The sequence below is a fragment of the Balaenoptera physalus genome (assembly GCF_965194825.1).
Source record: "Balaenoptera physalus genome assembly, chromosome: 16".
In the NCBI taxonomy this organism is placed as follows: Eukaryota; Metazoa; Chordata; class Mammalia; order Artiodactyla; family Balaenopteridae; genus Balaenoptera; species Balaenoptera physalus.
This window is the reverse complement of record NC_138898.1, coordinates 75,859,688-75,887,493: the sequence shown is the minus strand read 5'-3', so window position 1 is coordinate 75,887,493 and position 27,806 is coordinate 75,859,688. Positions and strand designations below refer to the sequence as shown.

General features: G+C 40.7%; 1 protein-coding gene across 5 annotated transcripts in view; it reads left to right on the top strand.

The window, feature by feature from the left end:
- XPO6 (exportin 6) overlaps positions 1-27,806 on the top strand; it is a 111,364-nt gene that overhangs the window by 12,929 nt on the left and 70,629 nt on the right. For all 5 annotated transcript variants that reach the window (XM_082429319.1, XM_082429317.1, XM_082429320.1 and 2 more), the window contains exons 2-3: positions 24,402-24,492; positions 27,473-27,585. In XM_082429319.1, coding sequence (XP_082285445.1) covers positions 24,402-24,492; positions 27,473-27,585 — 204 coding nt within the window. The remainder of the gene's footprint in view (positions 1-24,401; positions 24,493-27,472; positions 27,586-27,806) is intronic.

Genomic DNA, 27,806 nt, shown 5'->3' with positions numbered 1-27,806 from the left:
CTTATTAGTTATCTATTTTATACATATTAGTGTATATATGTCAATCCCAATCTTCCAGTTCATCCCACCACCAACCCCCCCCTGCCACTTTCCCCCCTTGGTGTCCATACGTTTGTTCTCTACATCTGTGTGTCTATTTCTGCCCTGCAAACCAGTTCATCTGTACCATTTTTCTAGGTTCCACATATATGTGTTAATATACGATATTTGTTTTTCTGACTTCACTCTGTATGACAGTCTCTAGATCCATCCACGTCTCTACAAACAAGATGGCATCATTTTTAATAAATAAATATATTCCATGTTTCAGTTCTAGGCAGTATCAATGAACTTCATAATAGGAAAACTAAGAAAATTTGTACTCCTTCCCCTTTTCCCTCCTCACTCTTGTTATTTTACTTTGTCAGTGTGTTTAGAGCATTTATAGTCTGCTCTATAACCATAACTCCCTCAGTATTTAGTCTTAGTTTTACATTTTAAGGGATTCAAATGTCCCCCACCAGTTCTTTTAACTACGGTCTTTCCATATCTGAATTTTTGGATTCATTTCCCTGTTAGCTAGATCTTGTTGTCAGTTTTAAGAAACGGTGCCTTATTTGGTGAATTAAGAATGTCTCTCTCCCTTTATATTTGAAGGATGTCTTGGCTAGGTATAAAATTCTTGGATTGTGGGGGACTTCCCTGTGGCGCAGCAGATAAGACTCCGTGCTCCCAGTGAGGGGGCCTGGGTTTGATCCCCGGTCAGGGAACTAGATCCCACATGCACACTGCAACTAAGGAGCCCGCCTGCTGCAACTAAGACCCGGCGCAACCAAGTAAATAAATAAAAATAAGATAAAAGACCAGGCTTCAGCTCTGGTTGATTTAGTTATTTTAAAAAAAAAAAAAATTCTTGGAGTGCATCCTCAGATCTTGTAAACATTGTTCCACCATCTGGGATTCAGTGTTTTCTTGAACCTTTTAATCTATTTAACATTGATTAGCTGGTACATGTGTGTGTGTGTGTGTGTGTGTGTGTGTGTGTGTGTGTATATATGTGTGTATATGTATGTGTATATATATATATATACACACACACACACATATATACTTTTTTTCCAATAGAGTTCATGGTTGCTCTGTTCCCTGAATTATTTGTTTTGAAAATGTCTGTCGTCCTTATCCATAAATGGTAACTTGGCTAGGTATAATAGTAATGGGTCATACATTCTTTTCCTTAGAATTCTGTGGATATTTCTCCATTGTTTTCTTCCATTGAAGGTTGTTGCGTGGAAAAGCCTGGTTAGCCTAATTCATTCTCCCTTTACCTCAGTGAGAGAGAACTTGCCTGTTTTTGCATGATTGCTAGGAGAACTCTGTATTGCTGAAGTTCAGTAACTCAATTAGGATATCTTTAAGTGTGGATCATTCTTTTATCATTTTGCCCTAGAACATGGTATGCCTGCCTTAATGTTTTTACCTAGTTCCCTAATGATGGATATTTTAGATTTCCAGTGTGTGCTGCATCAGTACTACAATAAACACAACAAATTTCTCTTTGTACATTTTGTGAGATTGTAGGATAAGTTTCTAGAAGTGGAATTGTGGGGCAAAAAGTACATTTAAAAATTCTGCTATTTAGTGGTTTTTCTACAAAAAGATTGTATCAGTTGATATTCTCACTAGTGGTATAGTTCCTGTTTCCCACCTTCTGGCTGACACCAATAAAACTTTTTAATGTGAAAGATGAAAATGGCACTTCAGGAATAACATGTGCAGTCCTTTAGTTATGAGTGAAGTGGAACATCTTTTGATGTTTTATTTCCATGTGTATTTTTTCCAATGTCACTTGACCATTCCTGACCTCTGTACATTTTTCTGTTGGGTCAGCCAACTTTTTTTTTTTTTTTTTATGTAATTTGACTGAATAGTTTTAGAATGTTGATTTTAATTAGGTTTGGAATAGCTTGCACATTTGGTTGATTAATCTCATGCCACTAATTTTAGTCAGAGAACACTATCATTTCTTGTGTACTAGTATTGTGGACTTGAATAAAAAGATTGTCTTGGTGAGGGGGCTGTAACCTGATAGTTTTCTGAACCATCAGACCTTTTGTCTGATGATCCATGTAATTAAGTTGTCTATTCCTTCCCACTTGGTTTCATATGTATTTGTCATAACATGATGTAAGAACAGGTTTAATCGTAGGAAAGCACTTCTATTGCCAGAAAGTTGCAGTGCTCACCCTGGTGAAGTGATTTTTCTGGTAATCATTTGCTGCTGGTTCTGTTAATTGGGTGCATGAATTTAGAATGTTAAAAGATATATGAAGTAGCTTCATAGGAGAGTTTACTGATCATGCTTAGGGTTTCCCTGATTTTCTACTGAAATTCCTCTAATGGCAGAGAGAGCCTACACCTGCTTAAGAGAAGGCCCTTGTCCTGGGGCTTTAGGTCATAGCAGCTCTCTGTAAACCTGAAATTTCTTGAAAATCTTGAATTGTACGTTAAACCTGTGTTGTTTAAAAGTCAATATATATTTTTTCTTTCTTCCTCTCTCCCTCCCTCCCCAATCTTTACAAGCAAATTAACGATCCAGGCACATCCATTATCTTGAGGAGCACTGTGTAGCCATCATCACTTTTTTTTTTTTTTCACACACACACACACATACACACACACACACACACACACACACACTGTATTTTATTTTTACAAGAGATAAATAGACTGACATCAAGCATTGTACATGGATGACCACAACAAAAGCAACAATGATTGCAATTACCAAACATGAAACACACTCATACTATGTCATAATATTGACATTCAGTCCAGTAATCCTCCACTGTAGCAGCTCCTTTACTTTGCAGTGAAAATTGATTTGTATATTCTTTGCCTCTGAGTCCTTGTGGGATTTTTTTTTTTTTAATTCAAACAGAAAGTCACAAAAATTATACTCATCCTCATCAGTTCACTCAGTCCCATGTAATTAATTTTTTTTGTTCATCTTGATCTTTTGTTAGCACTTTTATGAGTTCATCAGTTTTTCATTAGAGTTCTGAAAATGCTTATTCATTCAGTTCAGCAGTACAGTCAGTTACCAGAAACCTGTACTTTTCAGAGTCTTTTCCATGAATTTCTTCAAGATGAAACCCTTTTATAGGAACATATTTGCAAAAGCATCAGAGTACACCCAGAACTGCCTATAAATGACAAAAGACTTAAAAATGACCACGGTTAAAGATTTCATGAACGTTCATAATAATGCAGTTGACAAGAAAAGTAGTTATTTCTGAGATATACATTTTAAAGTAATAACTAGGATTATGACTTATAACATTATACCAGAACATATAAGATTTTTAGAAATTTCATGTAATGTCTGAAACATTTATATTAACATATTTCCATACAAATAACCCAATGAAAGTTTAGTATTAGCTGTTTTGTTTGTTTGTTTGTTTATACTGCAGGTTCTTATTAGGCATCAATTTTATACACATCAGTGTGTACATGTCAATCCCAATCGCCCAATTCAGCACACCCCCACCCCCACCCCACCGCAGTTTTCCCCCCTTGGTGTCCATATGTCTGTTCTCTACATCTGTGTCTCAACTTCTGCCCTGCAAACCGGCTCATCTGTACCCATCATCACATTTTACTGTGGGGGTGACTGGTCCACGTCTCCAGAGCTCTGTGGACAGACATACTTTTATGAGGAGCGTTGAAAAATATCCTGGTGTATCTGTAAAGGAGACTTCTTATGAAGAGAAAAAACTTTAAGGCTTTTGAAAAGACCTCAAAGAAATATAAGAAAACATTTTGAGAGAATACCCCTTTACACCTCAAGAGGGAACAGATTGAAAGAGAGCTTTGAGTAGACTGCTTTTATTGGCATACTCAGTAGACCCTTGGTACGTAACACTTGTGTTTTTGATTATTTGTCAGTAACCTTCAAAGCCTTTGATAAATCATTTGTTATTTTAAAAAAGTATGACTTGCAATGCCTTCAGGTGTCTGGAGCAACTCACTTGGCTCGCAAATGAGTGGGCCCGGCTGATCTCCTAGCTCAGTACAGCCTGGGGGTTCTTTACTCTTCAGGGTTATGACTTGGGAGTTATGAAAATCTTCATTACTTTATGAAAGATAATCCCGCAAAGAAATTCAACTAATAGAACTGGTGATGCAAATGAAATGATCTGAGGAAGTTAAAGTTCTTAGTTAGCAAAAAGGAGTTATGGACAAATTAGAGAACAATGTTAAAAACTTGGTGCCTTGGATCCACCATACTCTAGGTTTGGAAGGAAAGGAAAGCAATTCCTCATACTAGGTGAATGCTGGGCCATTGCAAATGTTGCTGATTATTTAGAGAAAGTTGAAAAGACACTTAATTTGTGGTGTTAGTCTATTCACTGGAATGTGTGTAATTTGTAATTCTTTACTGAAATGGAAAGTCAGGAGCTGGAGGAAACATTGTTGGTGAATTTGGGGGCTCACTTGCAACAGAGTTGCAAGATAACTGGAAGCTGGCCTACAGCTATTGAATGTAAGCATGGAAAAGGGTGACTAGAAGTTATAGAAGTTTATAACTTCTGGAAGAGATGTGCATGTCAGCAAATGATTACAGTGCTGGGGAATAAGTACAGAAAAAGAACCTTGTAAGAGGTACAACTGTACTTAAAGAAAAAAAAAAAAAGCCTGGCCACACTGGGGATGGGAGGGTTGTATCAGGGAAGGCTTCCCAAAGGAGGTGGCAAATGAGTTGGGTTTCAAAGCAGAAGTAGGAAGTCCCTAGGCATAGAATTTGGGGCATGAGGTGGTGGGGAAGCAGAAGGGCCATTTTGGGCAGATGGAACCACAGGTATACACAGAAGAGTAAAAAAACGCAGTGTGTTTAGGTCAGGTTGTGAAGATGAAAGCTTTGAAATGTTGAAGAATAAGGAGTTCTAATAGGCAGTGCAGGTGACGTCTGTGAAGGCAGCTACTCTTGGAAAGGCTTTTATTTAATTATTGAGGAAAGGAGCCATGTGCTTTATTATTGCCTAGGAAATTATTCCTCTATATTCTGCATTCTCTTTTTAGAGAAAGACAAATTTAATTTTTATTTTAAAAACTTTTATGGCCACGTTGTGTGGCATGCGGGATCTTGGTTCCCCAACCAGGGGTTAAACCTGCGTTCCCTGAGGTGGAAGCATGGCGTCTTAACCACTGGACCACCAGGGAAGTCCCTAATTTTTATTTTTTATTGAAGTATAGTTGATTTATAATGTTGTGTTAACTTCAAGTGTACAGCAAAGTGATTTAGATATATATATATATATAATATATGTGTATATATAGAGAGTATATGTATATACATTATATATTCTTTTTCAGATTCTTTTCCATTATAGGTTTTAACGAGATATTGAATATAGCTCCCTGTGCTCTACAGTAGGTCCTTGTTGTTTATTTTATTTAATTTTTTTAAACTATTTATTTATTTGGCTGTTGGGTCTTTGTTGTGGCATGTGGGATCTTCATTGCCACGTGCGGGATCTTTAGTTGCGGTATGCAAGCTCTTAGTTGTGGCATGCGGGATCTAGTTCCCTAACCAAGGATGGAACCCCCGCCCCCTGCATTGGGAGCGTGGAGTCCCATCCACTGCACCACCAGGGAAGTCCCTGTTTATTCAATTTAAACATCTTACTTTGAGTTATTTTAGACTTGCAGAAGAGTTGCAAAAATAGTACAGGGAGTTCCTGTATACTCTTCTCCCATAGGGATTTATTAAAGACAAAAACAAAAACAAAACCACAGTAGCCAAGTCTTCCAGTAATTTAGCTCAGTTTCTGCACCTTCTTCCTTCTAGTACTGCTTGGCAGTTAAAGTAGGTATTGATGTGATCACAAGGCCTTCTCTGCCATTTTTTGATTTGTGCTTATTTTCCCTCATTGTAAAAAGTGTTTTGAACTCTGTAGACTATTTGATAGTATAAAATAGACAAGAAATTACCCCCATCTGATTCAACCTCTAATAACGTTTTTGTTTCCTTCCAGTTTTTTTCTATTTACTTTTTAAATATGGTTGAGATCACACTGTAAATGTACTTTTTTCTTCTGCCTTTTCCACTTAACATAGTATAAGTAGTTTTCCAAATCATTAAATACTTCATAAATATTTACAGTGGCTCTATAATATCACATTGCATGGATTCTTTGGCAGTTAGATTGTTCCATTTTTTGCCATTGTAAATAATATGTGATTAATGTTTTTGCAAAAAGCTTTTTCTGTATTTCAGAAAATTGCCTTAGGCTAGATTCCCAGAAGGGCCCAAGGGGGTATGAAGATTTTTTTTTTAAATAAATCTTTTATTTTAAAATAGTTTTAGATTTAGTATGAACATTTTTAAGGTATGTTGTAAGCTATTTTCCGGAGAAGTTATACCAATTTATTCTTACACTAGCTATGGATAAATACTCATCAGCATTGGGTAGTCTTAAGAGAATTGTTGCAAAATTAGTAGGTTAAAAAAGTGGCTTTTCATTATTCCTTAATATCTTTTTTTTTGTAGGGAAAGTTTTTACCAAGTTAGATTTTATTTTTGTTTGTTTATAGGAGACAGATCCCTTATGCTTACTTTAGTTACTATTTACTTTAAGTATCCTTTACGCTTACTGTAATATATTAGAAATGGTGCCTTTAACTTTTTTTTTCCATAGTCTTAAGTTGATTTTTATTGTTTCTTTAAATACACATAAGAGGAAGTTGACCACTTTAAAGTGTACAATTTAGTGACATTAAAGTACATTCACCATGTTATGCAACTACTCCCACTCTCCAGTTCTAGAGCGATTCATCACTCCAGAGGAAACCCAGTACCCAGGAGCAGTCACTCCCCATTTCTGCCTCTTCCTAGCACCTGACAACCACAAATCTGCTTTCTGTCTCTATAGGTATGCTTATTCTGGATGTTTCATATAAATGGAATCATATAATACATGGCATCTCAATATCTTTTAAAGCAGAAAAAAAAAAAGATGAATTAGATTAAATAAAATTTGAATTGAGTCTATGTATTAATATTAAAGTTTGAAAATTGACAGTCCATCTATGGCAACAGTCTTTTTTTTTTTCTTTTAAAGATTTTTTTTTTGATGTGGACCATTTTTAAAGTCTTTATTGAATTTGTTACAATATTGCTTCTATTTTATATTTTTTGGTGTTTGTTGTTTTTTTTTTTTTTGGCCGCGAGGCATGTGGGACCTTAGCTCCCCGACCAGGGATCGAACCCACACCCTGCACTGGAAGGCGAAGTTTTAACCATTGGACCTCCAGGGAAGTCCCCGCAACAGTCTTGAATTCAGCATACTTAGTTGGTCAAGATGTCCCATTCCTAGTTTATGGTTGTTGTTGGTGAACAGAGGGCTACAGGCCTTGGGGGAAGAGGGAACCTAAAATAAGGACAAAGATAGGAAGAATATGGGCTTGGAGAGTGGAAGCCAGTGAAATGACAGCACATTCCATGGCTGGGACTATATAGGAAACTCGTCTAGAAGTTAACCTCTACAGCAGCATGATTTGGAGAACTTTAGGTAAGGTGCTTCCCTCTGTGTCATCAAAAAATAACAACAATAGCAACAAAATAGCCAGCCTAAAAATGAATACGTTTGTGACAGTATCTAATGTATAAGACCTCAGGAAACGTACACATTTTTGCTTAGGCGTCAGAGTGGTGTTGGGGACAACAAGGACAACCAGAGAGGGTCCGGGGTGTCTTTTTCGTGTTTGACATCTTCATTGGAAGTCCTTGGTAGTGGGGGAAATTTTGTGTGTTTGTGTGGTTTTTCATTTTTGTTTGTGTAGTTTTTCCAAAGGCCTTCAGAGTTTGATCAGGCACCCACTGAAATGGAATGCTTGGTGTAGATGGAGGATTTTATTTATGGAACAAAGTATAGCTTCCATTGTAAATTCTGTGGGCAAGTCAATGTCTTGTTTTCATTAGTCAGTGTGTTAATTATTTCCCCAGAGCCTGATCCCCTTGAGAGTGGGGTGGGGTCAGTGTGAATCAGCAAAGCCAGTGATCAGAACTTGCATTAGAGATACCTCAGTCCCCAAGTAGGCAGTGGCCTAACTCATTTTATTTCAACATTGCTTATGATTAAGCAGTTAAGGACGGATTTTTGCAGCAAGTATTCAGTAAGGAATGCATTCAGTGTTTAGCAATTTTAATACATTCCTAGGTATCTGAAAAATAGTATAACCTCATGTTTAAGAGCATGGGTTTGGGGCCTGGGTTTGAATCCTGGCTCTGCCACTTAACCAAGTACGTGACCTGGGACAAGTTACTTCATCTCTCTGGGCCTCGTTTTCCTCATCTGTGCAATGGGATTGTTACGAGGATTAAAGGAGTTGATGTCAGGTCCTTAGGACAGTGCCTGGTATGTACTGAGTGCTAAGTAAATGTTAGTTTTTTAAGTTATCACCATTGAGTAACTACTTTATAGCTTCAGTTAGTATAAGAGAAAGAGTTAAAATAATTCCTGTAACAAGTGTTTATTAAGTGCCTGCTGTGTGCTAGATAGACCCTGGGAACAGAGATGACTAGGAAGTAGTCTCTGCCTGTGCACTCCAGGCTACTGGAGAGACCCACACATTAGGAGGAAATTTCTTTTTTCTCTAGTTGTTTTCTCTTTTAAACAAGTGAACATTGTACAAAATTTAAATGATACAGTAGAGTGTACAGAGAAAAGTCAGCCTCTTTCCCTTCTCTTGTCCCCAGAACCCCATTTTCTTCTCTAGAGGCAACCACCATTACCAGTTTAAAGAAAAGTGTGTGTATTTTCACATTCCCTACTCTACCTCTACTAATGGGTAGCGTACTGTACATACTGGTACACTGTTTCGTGCCTTTTAAAAAATTTTAATGTATTGGATGTAGTTCCACATATCTATGTGTATAGAGCATTCTCACTGGTTTTCACAGTTGCATAGTATTCCATGATAGGGATGTACCTTATTTAACCAGTCTTGCTTTGATGGAAAATTAGCTTGTTCCCAATCTTTTGTTTTACAAACAGTGTTGACTTGAAGGTCCTTTCACACATAAACTTTTGGATGGAAAAAAAAAACTGCTATAAGTATACTCGCTGGGTGAAGTTGTTGATGCATTTAAAATTTGTAGATAACTGCTAAATCGTCTTCCATTGTGGTGGCACTGGTTTATGATCTCGCCAGTGTTGTATGAAAAGTGAAAGAGGTCATTTCATTTCACCGTGTTCAGTGTAATGTTAGGAAGCCCACAAAGAATGGCCGGCCCTGCCGGGGGAACTTCAGTAGGCTTCACAGAGGTGATGCCGTTTTCAAGGAGTCTTAATGTATAGGTAGGAGTTTTCTGGGTAGAGAAGTGCATCCTAGGTAGTAGAAATGGCATCTGTGAAGACATGGAGCTGTTATGTGGAGAAGCTGGGTCTGGCTGGGGCACAGGGTGGGTGAGGAAACTGGAAGAGGGAGCATGGGGATGGTGACGTCCAAGGGGCAGGTCAGGGCCAGGTGATGGGGTGACTTGATCACCCCTGATGGTCAGGTGGCGAAGACCCTGGGTGGTAGTGAGAGGCTTGCAGTTGAAAGATACTTGAGGGAGAATTTGCAGACCAGTCTTTTAGCAACCATTTATTACCTGAAGAAAACTTGCCAGACTTGGTAGAACCTGAAGCAAAGCTGGAAGGGCTTTTTTTTTTTTTTTTTTGGAAGGGCTTTAATTCTGAGGAATTTTAATGTGGTACTTTCTTGGAAGTGTCCCAAGTGCTGGATAGGCGTTTGGGTTCTCCTCCTTCAGCCCCATTAATTAAGCAGTCTCTGATTGAGTCTATTTTATGTATTGGGATTCTATGTAATATTTTTTTCTTAAAAAAAAGACCAAACAGCTTTTGCTGCTGGAATCATGGATCTAATTCCAACCTGTGTTGTCCCAAACACAAATAGAAGCCTGGAAGACGATGGTGCTTTTCTTTTATTCTTTGTTTGCGGCACTGGTAGGTTGATCGCTATAAAAATGAAAGTGAAGACGGTGGCATTCTTGGAATTTTTTTGAGCGTTTAGTTGACTTATGTGGGATTTTTGTTTATTTGGTTTCTTCCTTTTTTTAAAGCTTACTGACTCATCAGTGAAATATATAGTGAGAGAGTTCTGCTCATTTATGGTTAAAGGTGCCAAGGGGTTTTTGTGTGTTACGTCATTTACTTCTCACAGCTACCTGGTGGGGAGCTGTTGTAAATCCACTTCGCAGGTGAAGAACTGAGGCTCAGAGAGGTTAAGTACTTTGTGCCAGGTCATGCACAGAGTAAGTGGTAAAGTTAGAGGTCAGATACAGACCTGAGGCTGACTCCAGAGTCCACACCCCTCACAGTTACGCTGTGACAATTCATTTTAAGGCGTTCCCAGGATAGGGAGTACCCAGCCAGCTGTATGGTGGAAGGGCACGTTCAGGTGGAATGGTGTGGAATTTCTAATCCTTGGCTTTGGGCTGTTGCCCAGAGTGAAGGAGCAGAGCTGGGAGGTGGGAATCAAAAGCAGCACTTTATCTTTACCTCTGTTCCACTCCTTTCCCCCATGTTCTAGCAGGGTCGGTTGGGAACTTTAGGAAGGGCGGTTACATGCTCCCGTCTCAAGCTAATTATGCTTGTTGTGTGGGGTTTGGAGGCTGATAGAAGGCTGCTTCTTGAGTCATCCCTTCATTATCCAGGGATGTGAGCAAGGCCAGGGTTCCTGGCAGGATCAGACAATTGGACAGGAGCTAAGTATCCATTTCCTTTCTCCTGTGCACCTCCCACCTCCACTTCCCCCACTCCTAAAAAAACACCCCCAGAACTGCCATTGTTCTGTCTTTCTAACCCACTGAATCTTCAATGGGGTGGAGGAAGAGAATCATGAATAGTTTCAATATTACGATAGCTTTCCATATTGTAAAAGTTACAGCTTTTTAAAAATCACAGTTGTGATTACCAAGCACACTATTGAAAGTAAAACTTAAGAAAATTGCATCGACTAATAGTGCTGTGCAGAACCCAGCACCCAGGACAGTCCCTGGTGGAGAGAGTTGCTCTCACCAGAGCATGTGGTGTCTTCTTTCTTGGTGGCTAGTAGTCATCTATGGTGATGGGAGGAGCATTTAGAACTCCCCAGTCAGGAAGAGTCACTTCCTACTGAACGCAGATCTCTGCTTGTGTAGCAGCATCACACTTCCTGCAGAATGTAGCACCGTCAAAGGTCCTTCAGCAGCTGCTCTCGTGGGCATCGTTGTTTACATTGTGTGGGATACATAAGCACCCTTTGGCAGTCGGCAGTGATACTTGGAGAGCCTTAGAGTAATGTGACTGATCAGAAATTAAGAATTAACAGCATTAAGGTGGTGCTGGGTGTATTGAGAGGGACAGCTGATGACAACTTAGGAGACTTTGCCTTTATAAAAGCAAATCCCAGCATGAGGGTGGGCTAAGAGAAACTTGTAGTGAGAGGAACTACTATATTAGCCAACGTTTACATAGTACTTTATAATCAACACGCAGTATACACACCTGATTGCATTTAGTACCAAGGATGCTCCAAGAGCTGGCAGGATTTGCCCAAAGTTACGCAGGCTGTGTTCTGGAGCTGGGGCCAGCTCTCACTTGGTATTTTCTCTGCCTGCCAGGCTGTGGCTGAGGACCTCTCAGTGGTAGCATTGGTTCCCATGAAGCCTGTTAGTTCTGTCATTGCTCGTGTAAAGAGCACCTTCTCTGTGTCCCCTCATTCCTGCTTTGGTGCACATCCAGGGGATTGTTGTCTGTACCCCAAGTGGGAGCAGTACTGGAGCACAGTCTTCTGGGCCCTGTCTCCCTCCTTGCATTTCCTTCTTCCCACAGGAGTGATTGATCTCTTGATGGTTGCACTGGGGGGAGCCCAGCACCAAGGCCTGTATGTGCTAGGTGCAAGGTCACTCACTGCATGAGAACACTGCCCAGCTTTGTGCCTGTGCCCTCTCACTTGCCTCCCCTCAGGAGAAGCTTGGCTTCCTCTGTGTCCCGCCTTCCTCTCGTGGCTAGGCCTGGGCGGCCAGGGCAGTTTAGAACGAGAAAGGGGTTGCAGCTTTACCTGTCCTGAGGAGGACATTAGACTTTGACCTGTACTTGGTCTCTTGAGACTGTATATCAATGGATAGAACCAGGGAGGGTGAGAGAAGGGAAGTGATTATGCTCCCCCAGATTCCAACAGTCTGTAATAGTCTGGAGATTTTTGCCAAAATTACAAACATGTTATTTTCACTTATTTAAAAGGCCATTCTGGGAGTAATTCAGGAGGAAGGTGGTATGGGTTTTACAAGAGACTTGCTCTTAAATGGTGCAGGTGGTAACAGCAGTGAAATGAAATTATTTACATTTGAGCTGTAGTGTTAATTGTGATTCAGATTTGCAGCATGTTTTTTTTTTTTTAATTTATTTATTTTTGGCTGTGTTGGGTCTTCGTTGCTGCACACGGGCTTTCTTTAGTTGCGGCGAGTGGGGGCTACTCTTCATTGCAGTGCGTGGGTTTCTCATTGTGGTGGCTTCTCTTGCTGCAGAGCACGGGTTCTAGGAGCATGGGCTTTAGTAGTTGCAGCACGCTGGCTCAGTAGTTGTGGCTTGCAGGCTCTAGAGCGCAGGCTCAGTAGTTGTGGCGCACAGGCTAAGTTGCTCCACGGCATGTGGGATCTTCCCAGACCAGGGCTCGAACCCGTGTCCCCTGCATTGACAGGCAGATTCTTAACCACTGCACCACCAGGGAAGCCCTGCAGCGTGTTTTTATAGTGGTCCATCAACCTTGCACCCATTCATTTCCTGATTTCATCAAATGCAGGGTAATGCCAGCTCATTCATTGTCCCCACAGCCCTTGGAGCAGAACTCCTCTGGGCTTCTTTAAGGGGTGGAGGAGCCATCGCTGGGAAAGGACTCTGGTGGCCCTGCCCGGTGACTTGACCAATAGCTGGCTGACTTTGGACAAGATACTCTGAGCTTCATTTTCCTCATCTGTAAAATGAGGTTGGACTTGCTGTTCTCTGGGGTTTGTTTATTTCTCTTTTAAGATTCCATGGTCCTCTTTTAGGAATTCTTGGTAGCATGCCTTGTGTTAATGTGCTCACTAAGTATCTTTTGAGTTTAATTGACTAGGCATGCTGATGTATACATTCATCCTCCTGGGGTATGTACCTGGGAAAGAGAAGCAGATGGGATTGTGAAGAGAGCCTGTTCTTGGCTGTATTACTCATTTATTTTAGGCAGTTTCTTGCAGAATAACTATTTTTATCATTTGCTTTTTTGGCTGTCTAATTAAAGCCTTCGGACTAGAATATAAATAAATAAGTGTATAAGTTATATGTATTTTAGCTCTTAGTGGGATGTGGTTCTTGTCCAACCAGCAGATGCAAAATTTTTAATGTCTAGGCTATGTATTATCCTTTTTCTGAAACAGTGTGAGGTAATAAATCTAGCATCTGAGAGAGTAAAATAATCCTTTCCTTCTTACTGTACTCTTTTGTCACTTTTTCTTTCCTCTTTGACCAGCTAGCTTGGAGCAGTGAGGAGCAAGGTGGAGGGTACCAATCCAACAGATGAGATTTTTAAAAACTTTTTAGTTGGAAAAATTCCAAATGGACAGAAATCCTGCAAAGAAGGAGTAGTACCAAGAACACTCTTATACTCTTAGCCCAAACTCACCTACTGTTAACATTTTGCCATGATTGCTTTTATTTGCACTTCCTCTCTATGTATATTTATGCACATACATACATATACACACACACGATATTTTCTGAACCATTTGAGAGTAAGTTGCCTACATCATGGTCCATTGCCCCTAGATAGTATATTTCCTAATAGGGATATTCTCTTACATAACCATAGTGCAGTTGTCAACTTTAATTAATTTAACATTGATTCAGTACTTTTATCTGGTCTACTGTCTGTATTCCAATGTTGTCAGTTGGCCCAGTATGTCCTTTACAGCATTTTTTCCCTCCAGTACAGGATCTAGTCTAGAATCAGGAATGACAGTTACTTGTCATGACTCTGTAGTTTTCTTTAGATTTGCTGGAAATTTTTGAAACCAGTGCACCTGTCCATTCGTAGCTAATTGGTGCCTCTTGTTATTATAGCTTGTCTAGTAGTAGGTGGATTGGTTTTTCCCAGCATAAAACACACTGTCCTCTGTGTACAAGATGTTTCCTCTAATTGGTCCCCATAGGGACAGAATATACTGCTTTGGCTTTCTCACTACCATAGTGGGACCTGTTGGGCTTTCTGGCCCAGATGCCTGGCAGTCATCCTGCTCCAAACTCCTGGTCCTCAGCAGTAAACAGATCCTTTTGTTCATGGAAGGGACGGAGAATCTGACTGGGCACTTTCTGCAAACCGAAGAAATATTGGGGGTGGGGGGGGCGGGAATGTCTTGTAGTTGCTCAGCTTTATAATAGTTTTAGACTAAAGCAGAAAGGTGCCTTTTAATGATTAGAGTTATGTTTAGATACAGCCACAGTATGTTTTAATCAAATATTAAGTATCTGCATGATGATATCCTACAAAGTTACGTCTATAGTTACTCTCAAAGGGCAATTATTGTTCAGATTTAAGCTGTAGGTGAGACAACCAGGAGCCTTTTGAGGCACACGTATAACTTTCGTAGTTAGTTCCAGTCATGTGTTCGTAGAGTTGTGGTAAGTGCATCTGCCCCGGCCTTGCTTTCCCGGAACATGGTGTGGCTCTCCATGTCTTTCCTCCAGTAGAAAATATTTTTATTCTTTGCAACTTTTGTATATAACTTTTATTTTTTTTATTTTTAAATTTTAAAAAAATTTATTTTATTTATTTTTATTTTTGGCTGTGTTGTGTCTTCGTTGCTACGCGCGGGCTTTCTCTAATTGCAGCAAGCGGGGGCTACTCTTTGTTGCGGTGCGCAGGCTTCTCATTGCGGTGGCTTCTCTTGTTGCGGAGCACGGGCTCTAGGAGTGCGGGCTTCAGTAGTTGCAGCACGCTGGCTCAGTAGTGTGGCTCTCAGGCTCTAGAGCGCAGGCTCATTAGTTGTGGCGCATGGGCTTAGTTGCTCTGCGGCATGTGGGATCTTCCCAGACCAGGGCTCAAACCCGTGTCCTCTGCATTGGCAGGTGGATTCTTTTTTTTTTTTAACATCTTTATTGGAGTATAATTGCTTTACAATGGTGTGTTAGTTTCTGCTGTATAACAAAGTGAATCAGCTATACATATACATATATCCCCATATCTCCTCCCTCTTGCGTCTCCTTCCCACCCTCCCTATCCCACCCCTCTAGGTGGACACAAAGCACCGAGCTGATCTCCCTGTGCTATGCGGTTGCTTCCCACAACTATCTGTTTTACATTTGGTCGTGTATATATGTCCATGCCACTCTCTTACTTCGTCCCAGCTTAACCTTCCTGGCAGGCGGATTCTTAACCACTGCGCCACCAGGGAAGCCCAGTATATAACTTTTAGAGTTAATTACTTCACTATGTATCTGTACCCTTTGTCTCCCCTCTGTCTTTGGTGGAAGCATTCAACACCCCCAGGGTGACTGCACTTCTGAGTGATAGACTTTGAAGATTCAACTGGTTTTACCAATTTGCTTTCAGAGAAATAAAGTGAGATTTCTACTTCATCGTGGTGTGTTTAGTTTGTTTTTTAAAAGGACAGTATCTGCAGGTTGAGACACAAAGAGCAGTGATGGGAAAGGTGGGAAGAAGACTTGTTCTGCGTATCCTTCTGCCTGGGGCTTCCTTGGTGCGCTTCTTAGCATTTTGAGCTGACTGCAGGAGGGGATGGATAGATGTCACATTGATTCCTATTGTGTGTTATTTTAAGCTTAGTATTTCATCTCTACTTATATGCAGGCCTAAAGGCCAAAGAGATTTTTCCCCTCGTCTGTTTTCTTTGCAGTGGTGAAGGGTATAGGGAAGAATGAGAGTGTTCTTTTGAGAGTTTAGACATCCATGGTAATCCTGTTAGCTCCCAGAGTTTATATGAGATTGAATTTCTTTTTTTTTTTCTTTTAAAGATTTTTTTTTTTTAATTTATTTTTGGCTGTGTTGGGTCTTCGTTTCTGTGCGAGGGCTTTCTCCAGTTGAGGCAAGTGGGGGCCACTCTTCATCGCGGTGCAGGGGCCACTCTTCATCACGGTGTGCAGGCCTCTCACTATCGTGGCCTCTCTTGTTGCGGAGCACAGGCTCCAGACGCGCAGGCTCAGTAATTGTGTCTCACGGGCCCAGTTGCTCCGCGGCATGTGGGATCCTCCCAGACCAGGGCTCGAACCCGTGTCGCCTGCATTGGCAGGCAGATTCTCAACCACTGCGCCACCAGGGAAGCCTGAGATTGAATTTTTTTGCTAATGGCATCTGTTGTAACACACCAGGTATGTTTTGCATACTTTTTATTTTTAACCTTGGTCAGCAGTTAGTATAGAATCACTTTTCTCAGAAACCTTCTTTATATATAAGTAAATAGAGTAGTAAAACTGTTCTAGATATGCCACAGGAGTATTGGACTTGGGACTCTGCTATGCTTGCCGTCATTTTTTTAAGTTTACTATCAAGGAAGCATGAACCTGAATACAGAAGGTTCGTGTGATTCACCTCCTTGAAGGATAGACAAAATGTGGCTCCTGGCAAAAGTGGCAAAAAGCTTGATAAAAACCTTCTTTAAAAAAAGAGTCATTTTTTTCCCAGTATCAGTTTTATAAAAAGTTTATGTGTTAGAGAAGGGTGTTATAGAGGCAATTAGGTAAAACGTTACAGATTTAATCAGGATTTGAGAAAACTGTCATCTTGGTGTCTTAACAAACAGAGCACCATATTATCCATCATCAGTCTCAGTGTTTTTAAGATAAATTATTAGCAGTCTCCTGGTTTTCAAAACGTATTCATTGAGTACTTGTGAGCAAAGGTCATTATGATCAGAGCTCTTAAAGGGGGAAATTTAAACAGAGTCATATGTATCTTGAATTCGGAGGAATTACCATTATTCCTGAGAAAATAAAACTGATACTAACGGTCTACTTGTTCCTTTTACTCTCCTGCATTTGGTCTGTAAAATATTTGAGTACCAGTCCATACTGGACATTACAGGAAATACAAACATATTAGGCAGAATCTCTTTCCAGACAGTTTATGTTCTGGTTAGAGAGACCTAATGTCTATGAATTATTAATAGTTACAGAGACGACTTTCAACTCTTACTTTATTCCTGGCATTATGTTTACTACATGCTTTACATAGATTATTTTATGTAATCCTCAGAACAACCCCATGTGTTAGGTTCTCTTATTATCCCCAGTTTTGCACAAGAGGAGAAAGAGTAATAGGTTACATAACTAGGCCAAGGTGCACTCTGATTCGAACCCAAGGAACCTGACACCAGAGCCTGTGCCCTTTCATTGTGCCATTCCAAAATGAGCAGAGAACAGTGCCATGGGCAAAATTCTGTGATACCGATTACAGGAAAAGACAAAAGATGAAAACAAGGACGGGATCTGCACTGTAAACTTTGTAAGAAATTTCATGAAGGTTGAACTATGAATTGCAGACCCAGGAGCAAATGCAGGATGGGAATAGACAGTTGTTCTGAGACCATGAGTATTCAGAGTGGAGTGATGGCTTCCTGTGGTGAGTAATGGTGAATCAGGCATGCTTTCCTTCTTTCTTCTTAGTAAACTCTGCATTCTTCAAATCCCAACGTATATTATCATCTCTTTGAAGCTTTCCCTGTCTCCCTCAGACAGAGTTAGTTCTGTTTAGGCTCCTAAAGCCATTTATACATATGTCATTACTATAGGATGTAGACCATCACATTCTAAGTTTTTATTCATTGGTTCTACCCTTCTCCCCCCGCCCCCCAGGCCATCTCCAGTTCTTTGAAGTCAAGGACAGTCTTACTCATCCTGGTATCTCAAGGACCTAATGCAGTATCAGCTACTTAGTGAATACTGAGTTTATTTGTTGAGTGGATAGCTGAGTGTCTCAGTTGGCCCAGATTTAAAGCCTCTTTAAAGCTAGGTTTAGACTAATTGGGGCAGAAAATGGATATTTAGGAGTATTTATCTGGTAGTGAAGTACAGATTGGATTGGAATTGGGAAAGCTGACATCAGGACGACTAGGTAAAAGAAGTTATAGTAATCTAGGCAAGGGGTGATTAGGGCCTGGTAGAAGTGGTAGTGAGGGAAAAGCCAAAGAAGATTTCAAATTATGTGGCCCTTGCCCTTCTTGCCAATTTTTCTTATAATTTATTAGGTGATTGTGAGTCTTGGTTGACTTAGTAGTTCCTTAATAAATGAGTCAGACGTATAGTATAGTCTCTGAACTGCTGGACCATGAGCAGTGCAATAAAAATGCAGATAAAGTCAAGGCAGGCATAGTTGAAAGGTCCACTTGGCAGATTTTAACTCTTTTTGGAACACAAATGATTTTTTTAGATATATACATAGGTCTCCGAGAGTGTATATATTCTGAGCCACTTTTAATTCATCATCCTAAGGATTTTAATTTGCTGTTGAGGTAAGCTCAGGGGAAGCATAGACTTATGGGATTGTAATACTTTTTGTTGTCACCCTTGCAGCTTTGAAGACAAATCGGTGATGATTCCTAGGAATCCAGGAGTCTCATGCTCAGACTTCACCTGTGGGCCTCCCAACTGCTCTTAATAATTGTGCTAATAGAGGAAAAACACAATTTCTAAAATCAGAGTCTGCAAATACCAACCTGAATGTTAAAAATAAGTATAACATTAAGTTTCAAAAATTGTGTATACGTACTTACAGAAAAGTGCACAGTCATCCTGGTGTAACTTTCAGATCAAGAAAACAGAATAACTAGCATCCCAGAATCCCTCCTCCGCAGAGGTTAATAACCACTATTCTGATTATAACACCATGGATTTGTTTTGCTTGTTTTTAAAAATTAATATAAGACGAATAATGAAGGATGTATTTTGGCCTCTTTAATTCAACATTGTGAAATTCATCCATGTTGTTGTATGAAGCAATATTCATTCATTCTTTTTGTTTTAAAAATTTATTTATTTTTGGCTGCGTTAGGTCTTCGTTGCTGCGTGCGGGCTTTCTCTAGTTGCGGCGAGCGGGGTCTACTCTTCGTTGTGATGCCCAGGCTTCTCATTGCCGTGGTTTCTCTTGTTGCGGAGCGTGGGCTTTAGGCGCACGGGCTTCAGTAATTATGGCACGTGGGCTCAGTAGTTGTGGCGCATGGGCTTAGTTGCTCTGCAGCATGTGGGATCTTCCCGGCCCAGGACTCGAACCCGTGTCCCCTGCGTTGGCAGGCGGGTTCTTAACCACTGCGCCACCATGGAAGTACCTGTTCATTCATTCTTGTTGTCTTATAATATCTCCCTGATGAATAAACTACAACTTATTTGTCCATTCCACTGGTGATGTACATTTGGGTTCTTTAGACTTTTTGGATATTATGAATAATGGTGCTGTGAATATCTGTGTACGTTTTGTGGGGTATCCAAATTTCTGTTGGCTATATTGTCAAGGAGTAGAATTACAGGGTCATAAAGTATGCATATGTTCATTTTCCAAAATGGTTATACCAGTTTATAGTCCCACCAGCAGCAGTGTGTGCATGTCCCAGTTGCTCAGCGTACTCACCAATACTTGTTACTGTCTTTTAAATTTTAGCCATTCTGGTAGATTTGTAGCACTGTCTTGTTTTTAATTTACATTTCTGTGATGACTAATGAGTTTGAGCACTTGTTTTATGTATCGGCTTTTTGAATATCCTCTTTTATAACTATTTGCCTGTTGAAAAAATTGAGTCATTTATCTTTTCCTTATTGATGTGTAGAAGTTATTTTATACTCTGATATGAGTTCTCTGTTATCCATATTGGTGATATCTTTTCCCATTTCATGGCTTTCTTTTACACTCTCTTCATTGTGCCATCTGATGAATATTCTGATTTATCAATCTTTTCCTTTATGTTTAGTGTTTCCAAGAATTTTTTCCCTACCCCGGGGTCATGAGGATGATCTGTATTATCTTCTAGAAGCTTTATTGTTTTACTGCTTACATTTTTTGTCTGCCATGTAACTGAAATTTTTTGTGTGTGTGAATGTGCCTCGCTTGGTTTTAAGCTAACCTTGTCTTTTAGTTCTGCAAGATCTGGGTCTTAAATCCCAAGTCCAAGATGGGAAGCAGTCAGGTGTCTGAATCCTGAATGTTCTTCATCAGTTAATCAGAGCATTGCTTGAATAGCCTTTGGGAATTGAATTGAAACCTCTCTTCCTACCACACCATGACACTTTTTTTTTAAAATGTCTTTGTCCTTTTATAACTTGAAAGTGTAGTCTGTATGGAATATTCCCATGTATTGATACTTACTTGCCACTAATTTTTTTTTTTATAAATTTATTTTTTATTTTTGGTCTTCGTTGCTGTGCGTGGGCTTTCTCTAGCTGCGGCGAGTGGGGGCTACTCTTTGTTGCGGTGCACGGGCTTCTCATTGCAGTGGCTTCTCTTGTTGTGGAGCATGGGCTCCAGGCACGCGGGCTTCAGTAGGCCACTAATTTCTTAACCCACTGCCGTCTGAATTCTGGCTTCACCACCTGCTTAAAACAGCTAGCAAAGGGTCCAGTGGCCTTCTTGCCAAATGGGGCTAATTCTCCAATATCCTTCAACCATTTACAGGTCTTGAACATATCCTTCATGTCTTTATAGCTCTGTTCCGATTGTATGATCCTGGCAAAGTCTCAACCTCCTTTTCTTCTCCTGAAGATAGTTTTGTTTTGAAATCCAGTTAGAAAAAAGCCCCACTAGATATGTTTGGGACAAAGCCCTTAAGCCTGAAGGCATGAATCTCCAGTTTCAAAGTAGGCCTGACCACTTTTGTTGTTTTGCTTTGGTCTGTTTTCATTTGGTATCTGAGACCAAATAAAAATGATAGCAGCCATAACTGTGAATTAGATAACCTCTTGGAGTTTACATATCAGCTTTACATGGAGCATTTCATTTGGTCCTCCTAACACCCCATGGGGTAGGTGTTCCTGTTGCAGTTAGAGAAATGATTGAAAATGCAAACAGCACGTTATTTGTTCTTGCTGAGAAACACCTGGTGATGCCACTGGATTATTAGGTTTTAGAGTTTCCTTTTTTGTATAACCATCATTTACGAAATCAGGCGAGACTCTCATCCTGTAATTTTTGTGGATACTTTTGTCTTTCCACCTTCTGTGGGAACGTTAGCTTGGGTTGGAGCTGGGAGGGTGGGGTTGATGGGACTGGGAATGGAGACAGGGTTGGATTCTCTGGGGAGTCAGAGACTTGCTTTCAGCAGCCTTTGATGTATGGCCGGTAATTGTCAAGTTCACAAACTTCTGCCTCAAGAACCCATATGAAATAAACCTTGACAGTTGATTGCCTGAATGTGATAAGCTCAGGTTTTTTTACAGGATCTACTCTAAAATGATTCATTGCAAGAATAAGCTGTGGAGAGACTTACTTCCCTGGGGGTCCAGTGATTAAGACTCCACGCTGCCACTGCAGGGGGCCCGGGTTCGATCCCTGGTCAGGGAACTAAGTATCCCACATGCTGTGCGTCACGGCCAAAAAAAAAAAAAAGAATAAGTTGTGTAGCAGGTGTGACTTGAAGATGTATCTTTAGTGTTCAGGAACCTATTTTAGCACCAGAAAAACTATCGATTTATTTTAACTAAATAGCTGATTTTGGTTCAAGAAATATGTCTTGATTTATGTTTATTTCTTTGCCAATAAGTTACTTTAACATAGGAGATTTTCCTTTGATTGTTTTAAATCTTCCCACAAACATTTTTAAAAACAGCTAATTGTTTTTTCAAATGAAAAGGTACACCAAGTTGATTCATGAAGCAGACCGAAGCATTCTTTTATTTATACAAATTCATTTTGAAATATGAATTTATAACACTTAGAAAATCTGTCACTGAGAACAGTGAGGCTGTTTTGATCAACACAAACAACTTGAAACAGGTTAAAGAGGATTGCAGTCTTATTTTTGTTCCACATTCCGGTTATTTTTGCATTAAAAAGCTTAACTTGCAATCCAAGGATATTTTTTAGTTGAACTGGTATATTGGTTTGAAAAAAGAGCAGAGGGCTAATATTTATCATAAAATTCAGACCAGAAAGTCCCTCATGACTTCCCTGGTGGTGCAGTGGTTAAGAATCCGCCTGTCAATGCAGGGGACACGGGTTCGAGCCCTGGTCCGGGAAGATCCCACATGCCGCAGAGCAACTAAGCCCGTGCACCACAACTACTGAGCCTGCGCTCTAGAGCCCGCGAGCCACAACTACTGAGCCCATGTGCCACAACTACTGAAACCCATGCACCTAGAGCCCGTGCTCCACAACAAGAGAAGCCACTGCAATGAGCAGCCCGCACATCGCAACGAAGAATAGCCCTGCTTGCCGCAACTAGAGAAAGCCCACACGCAGCAACGAAGACCCAATGCAGCCAAAATAAATAAATAAATAAATAGATAGATAGATAGATAGACAGATAGATAGAAGAGTAACCCCCCCGCTCGCCACAACTAGAGAAAGCCCGCGCACAGCAATGAAGACCCAACGCAGCCAAAAATAAATAAATAAAATTAAATTACAAAAAAAGAAAAAAAGTCCCTCAAACTCACAAGTGCTAGAACTATTAAACAATAATTCATCACTCAGCATGTCAGAGTTCAGCTGTCATTGCACAGCTGTCACCATGACTGCAGCATGGGAGCGACAGCCGTGCCTGGCACTGCTTGAACGTGGCCCCCCGTGTGCTGGCTAGTGTGCAAACATGTGCTGGCTGATGTAGGTGGGCTGGTGCAAGCCTGATTCAGCCTCTGTAATTAGTGCCAGTCCTAAGAAGTGCTCGTTGATTCACAGAAATGGCCCAAGTTCCTCAGTGTCCTCAAAAGCCGATTACCAAAAAAAAAAAAAAAAAAAAAAGCCAATTACCAAATGGAGGCCCTTGGTAATATTACAGTTTGATAAATGATACATTTGAGTGTGGGCTTATTTTATTTATTCATTTATTTTTAATTTATTTTTAATTTTTAAAATAAATTTATTTATTTATTTTCGGCTGCATTGGGTCTTTGTTGTAGCACACGGGCTTTCTCTAGTTGCGGCTAGCGGAGGGCTGCTCTTTGTTGCAGTGCGCGGGCTTCTCATTGCAGTGGCTTCTCTTGTTGCAGCACATGGGCTCTAGGCGTGCAGGCTTCAGTAGTTGTGGCACACGGGCTCTAGAGCGCAGGCTCAGAAGTTGTGGCACACGGGCTTAGTTGCTCCACGGCATGTGAGATCTTCCCGGACCAGGGATCGAACCCATGTCCCCTGCATTGGCAGGCAGATTCTTAACCACTGTACCACCAGGGAAGTCCCTGTGGGCTTGTTTTAAAATGCAGTTTTAATAGTCAGCTCTCACTTTGGGGGCAGTGGAGAGGATATAGGGAAGGTGGGTGGGAAGAAGGAAATTAGGAGATGATTAAGAAATCAAAACTGCTGTTGGCTCCTGATCATCTCTAGGTAGATTATTGCCAGTGAGGATTCAAAAAGGGCCTGCTAATGCTCACCTTGTTGCAGACTGGTTATGTGAAGGAGTGTTGACTCAAGTTCATTGCTGCACCTGATGTCCCCTCCTTCAGTGAGAGAAGAGGAAGTGGGTTTGGGGCTACGTATGGAAAAGGGAGAGGATGAGCCTTGGGGGCTTAGGGTCCCTCTCCTCTTATTCTCCGCCTGAGTGGTTCTGCTGAGAGTCTGGCTCTCTGTGGGTCTGAGGTTGGGAGGTACTGTCTCATTTGTAGTCCTTGCTCTGCTTGGCTCTTAGCTGCACCTTAGTCTCTGTTGGCTGCTCATGTGAGATTGAGAGTTGAGTGGATATTTGGCCCCTGAAGTCCCTTCAGAAAACCCCAGGAATCCATGCAGCAGTTTGACTACAGTTGCTCTGAATTAGAGTATGGCTAACTATTCAGACATGGGGCAAATAACATTGTTGACAGATAGTCTATAAGGCACCCTAACCTTTCTGAATCTCTTCACTCTGCCTATTCAGTCAGGGCCAGGGGCTGTTAATTTGCTTTCAGTATGTTTCCAGAATTAAATTTTAAATTATTTGCTCTCTTTTCCTTAGCATAAATAATTGAAAATTGATAGCACGGTAGCACGAATTTATAGAGTATACTAAAACTTTGGGTTTTGAGTCATCTGGGAAATTCCTTGCAGTTTTCTGGCTTATATCATGTATTTGAAGAATGTTGAACCAAGATGTTTTGAGGAAGTAAATTACTATGGCTGTTGAATGTTACCTGAAGGAACTGAGGAACAGTAGAATTGAAAATACAGTTACTGATTTTTTTTTTGTTTTTTTCAAATTTCTTTGTTAGGCATCTGAAGAAGCCTCTCTCAGGGCACTGGAAAGTCTGATGACAGAGTTTTTCCACGACTGTACAACCAATGAAAGAAAACGTGAGATAGGTAAGTGAAATGTTGAGTAGTAAAGAGTCGTTTATAACGAAGAGGCCCCAATGGGGAGGAAAGAGTTGGTAGCCTTGATGTTGGCAGCCTGGTCAAGCCTGCATGTTTCCCCTTGAATTCTGGCTCTTTTTAATCCAGTCCTGCTGGTTGGTGGCTGGTGAGGTCTACAAACCTAGCTGCAAGGGCTGTATTCGGCAGAGCCCACTAGAATCCATAGTGATGGATTTTCTTTCCTTTGGCCATGTGTGGAAACCCCTCCCCCTGCTTTGCTCTTAATTTTAGCAATGTTAAACTTTTATAAGAAGTCTGTGACTTAATTTAAAGAAAAAACTCATGAAAGCATTAAAACAAACATGTTTTTGGTGTGTAGAAGTCTATCCTGAACCTCATCTAGTTCCCAGAGATCCTTTAACGGGTGTAACCTTTGGGGCCTTCTTGCTTTTTCCTTATTGCCACTGTTATCGCTCTCATTCTGCAAGTTTTGTTGAATAAAGGCTTCAAACAACAGAGAGATGTAGGTGTAATTTCAGGTCTTCTGGGAACCTCGGCACCTTCTAGAACCTCTTTTTGAATTTAATACTCACTGACATGCACAATATTCATTAAAGCGTACTGTAAACTAGAAGGTTTATTTAAGTTGTGAGATCTCTGCTTCAGGGACATGCTGCACTGAAGTCCTAGAGTAATCTTTTTTTCTCTCTGAGCCCTCACTTAAGCCCTGAACTTGAAGATGAAAACTGTTTTTCTTGATCCAAACCTCGAGGCTTTCCCCTGTGTGTCTGGCTGCTCTGTACTGACCTTCATTGCTTTCACTTCCTTGGAGGCCTTTTTCTGTGTCTCCAGGTCTCTGCAGAGCCATTTCTCTGTCCCACGTGGCTTCTCTAAGTCATGTTAGCCAGCTGAGTGTTATGGCTGACTTCTGCCCGTGGTCCAAAGCTTGATTAGCGTTTGGATTTTCAGGTGGCCAGTAAACCTTCGGCTGCAGCCCATTTTCCCTTGCATCCTTTGAGTATCACATCAGCTCCTGGTGGATGCAGCTTCTTATCTCTTAATTTTAAATGTGGTGGTCTCTTGTGGGCCTGCCCTGTATATGCCTTCTTTTCTGAGGGACTGTGCTGTAGGGAACCAGAGCGTTTATAAACAGGGGATACTGACGGAAGCTGAGCCCAGTAGATGATCAGGCCTCTGGCTTAGAAGATCCCCTCTGCTTGCTTCCCTAGGTTCTCTCTTATTACTCAGTTGGGCTGACCCACCTCTTGCCCCCAGAGTGAGCCTCTTGTTAGTTTTATGCTACCAAAGTACCTCATAGTAAAAGTATCACTGGTGATTTTTACCAAAGGAGGTGAAGGATCCTTTCCCTTACATCTAATTTCTCCATAGTCCTGTTTTTAGCTTATAATTGATATGCTTTTGGTTTTTCTCTTAAATTTTGGATTGCAAAGCTAATGTTGTTCACCTCAGTGTTCATGAATTAAAAGTGGAAGCTTTTTAACATATTTTTATTCTAATCTGATTTTTAAATAGTTTTAAATAACCAGATGCTACACAAGTCTAATTTAAATGCCGGCTAAGGGGAATCCGGGGGTTTGGTAGTAGGCGTGTCTTAGTTCTTTTTGTACGTAGTCTCCATAGCTTTATTTGAGTGTGTGGGCTGGAACCACTTCTTGCTTCTTTTTTGATGTCTTAGGATAAACTAAAGTCTTTCCTAGCTAGGTGGGAGAAAGGAGGGGAGACCTTTTATTATAGGGGCTCCACCCATCCTCCACCAAAAGTGTGTTATTAGTGCTCTAGAGATAGAGCTGTTAGCAGGGAGCCTTAAGAGACAGTCTGGTCATTTTTGAAAGTGGAGAAGGCTGAAGCATCAAAGAGGAGCAGTGATTTGCTTGGGATCAGACTCAGTGAATTAGTGGCAAAGTCTAGAACAGAGCCCAGAGTTCCTTATTTCCAGCCAGAGATCACTCTGGTTGGACTTCACCTCTGGGAGTCATAGAAACTTTTGCTTAATTATAAGAACACACCATCAGCTTCCTTTTATAGGATTTGTAATGAGACTGCCTTGGTGCACTTAGCCTGAGTTGTAGGGCACTGGCAGAGCAGTGACTTTAGGATTAGAACGGGCTGCTGTGCTTGCTGCTTTTCCAAGGGCTTCCTAGAATCTCTCAGGGTTGTTGCCTTTGTATTTTTACCCGCTCTGTGTTATATTTTATGACCAGCGCAGCAGGTCAAGGTGACTAAGGGGCAGCATGTCCAGAAACACGGTGATAGACTCTTAATGCTTGCTGTCTGCCCAGCAGCCTCAGGAGGAAGAAAACCACTTCTAACTGATTTGAGGTGGACAGGGTGGTTCCTGGCAGCTCCCATGACTGCTGCTCTTATTTGCCGACTTGTGGGTGATATTTTAAAATAAAACCAACTCAGATGAAGAGTTAGCCATCTTGAATTCTCTTGCATTTTTTCCAATCCTGTATTTATAAGATTAGTCTTAATTTTTTCTTTTCCTATTTTTCTGGCCATCACTGTGTGTGTGTGTGTGTGTGTGTGTGTGTGTGAGTATAAGTGTGTAAGAACAGTGTTGAGTGAGTGGTGAGGAGGTAATATATAGCTGTACCCCAGATGATGTAAGTTACCAGTTGGCCATCATTTGTAAGGTAAAAATGATACTCTTGTATCCGTCTACACATTAGGTTAAGAATTTCAGCAGTGAAAGTTTCTCTGCCTAAAAAAGTGCCCATAAAAAAAAGGTGTCCATAGCTAGGTTATTGTTATTTAGGTGTCAGTGTTCATGGTCACCTCAGAGTCAGAAAAATATTGTATGCTTTGTCCTTTCTATCTTGAAGAATCAGCTGGATTTTGTAATTGGTTTTGACATCATTACATTATGTGGAGAGAGGTGTGTTTAAAAAAAATAATAAGACAGCCAGCCTTATATTAATTTTGTGTATTTTCATAGCCTTCTCTTGTTGCTATTTAACTTTTCCAGAGGAACTTCTTAATAACTTTGCTCAGCAAATAGGAGCCTGGAGATTCTGCCTGTATTTTCTCTCCAGCACTAGGAATGACTATGTAATGATGTACAGTTTAACGGTTTTTGAGGTAAGTTGTCAGATACTTTTATACTATTCTGAAGAGTATTTTTTAGTCACATTGCCTTGTTATTGGCACTAGACTTTAGTTTTGATGTGTACATGGCTGGGAAATACTGGTAACTCAGCTCAGGGGCTTCTTGCCACATACTGCCTTTGTCAAGATGTCAGGTTTTCTAGGGCGCCTTTCCATCTTCAGCACCAAAAGGTAAGATAGGTGAGGTAGGGAGG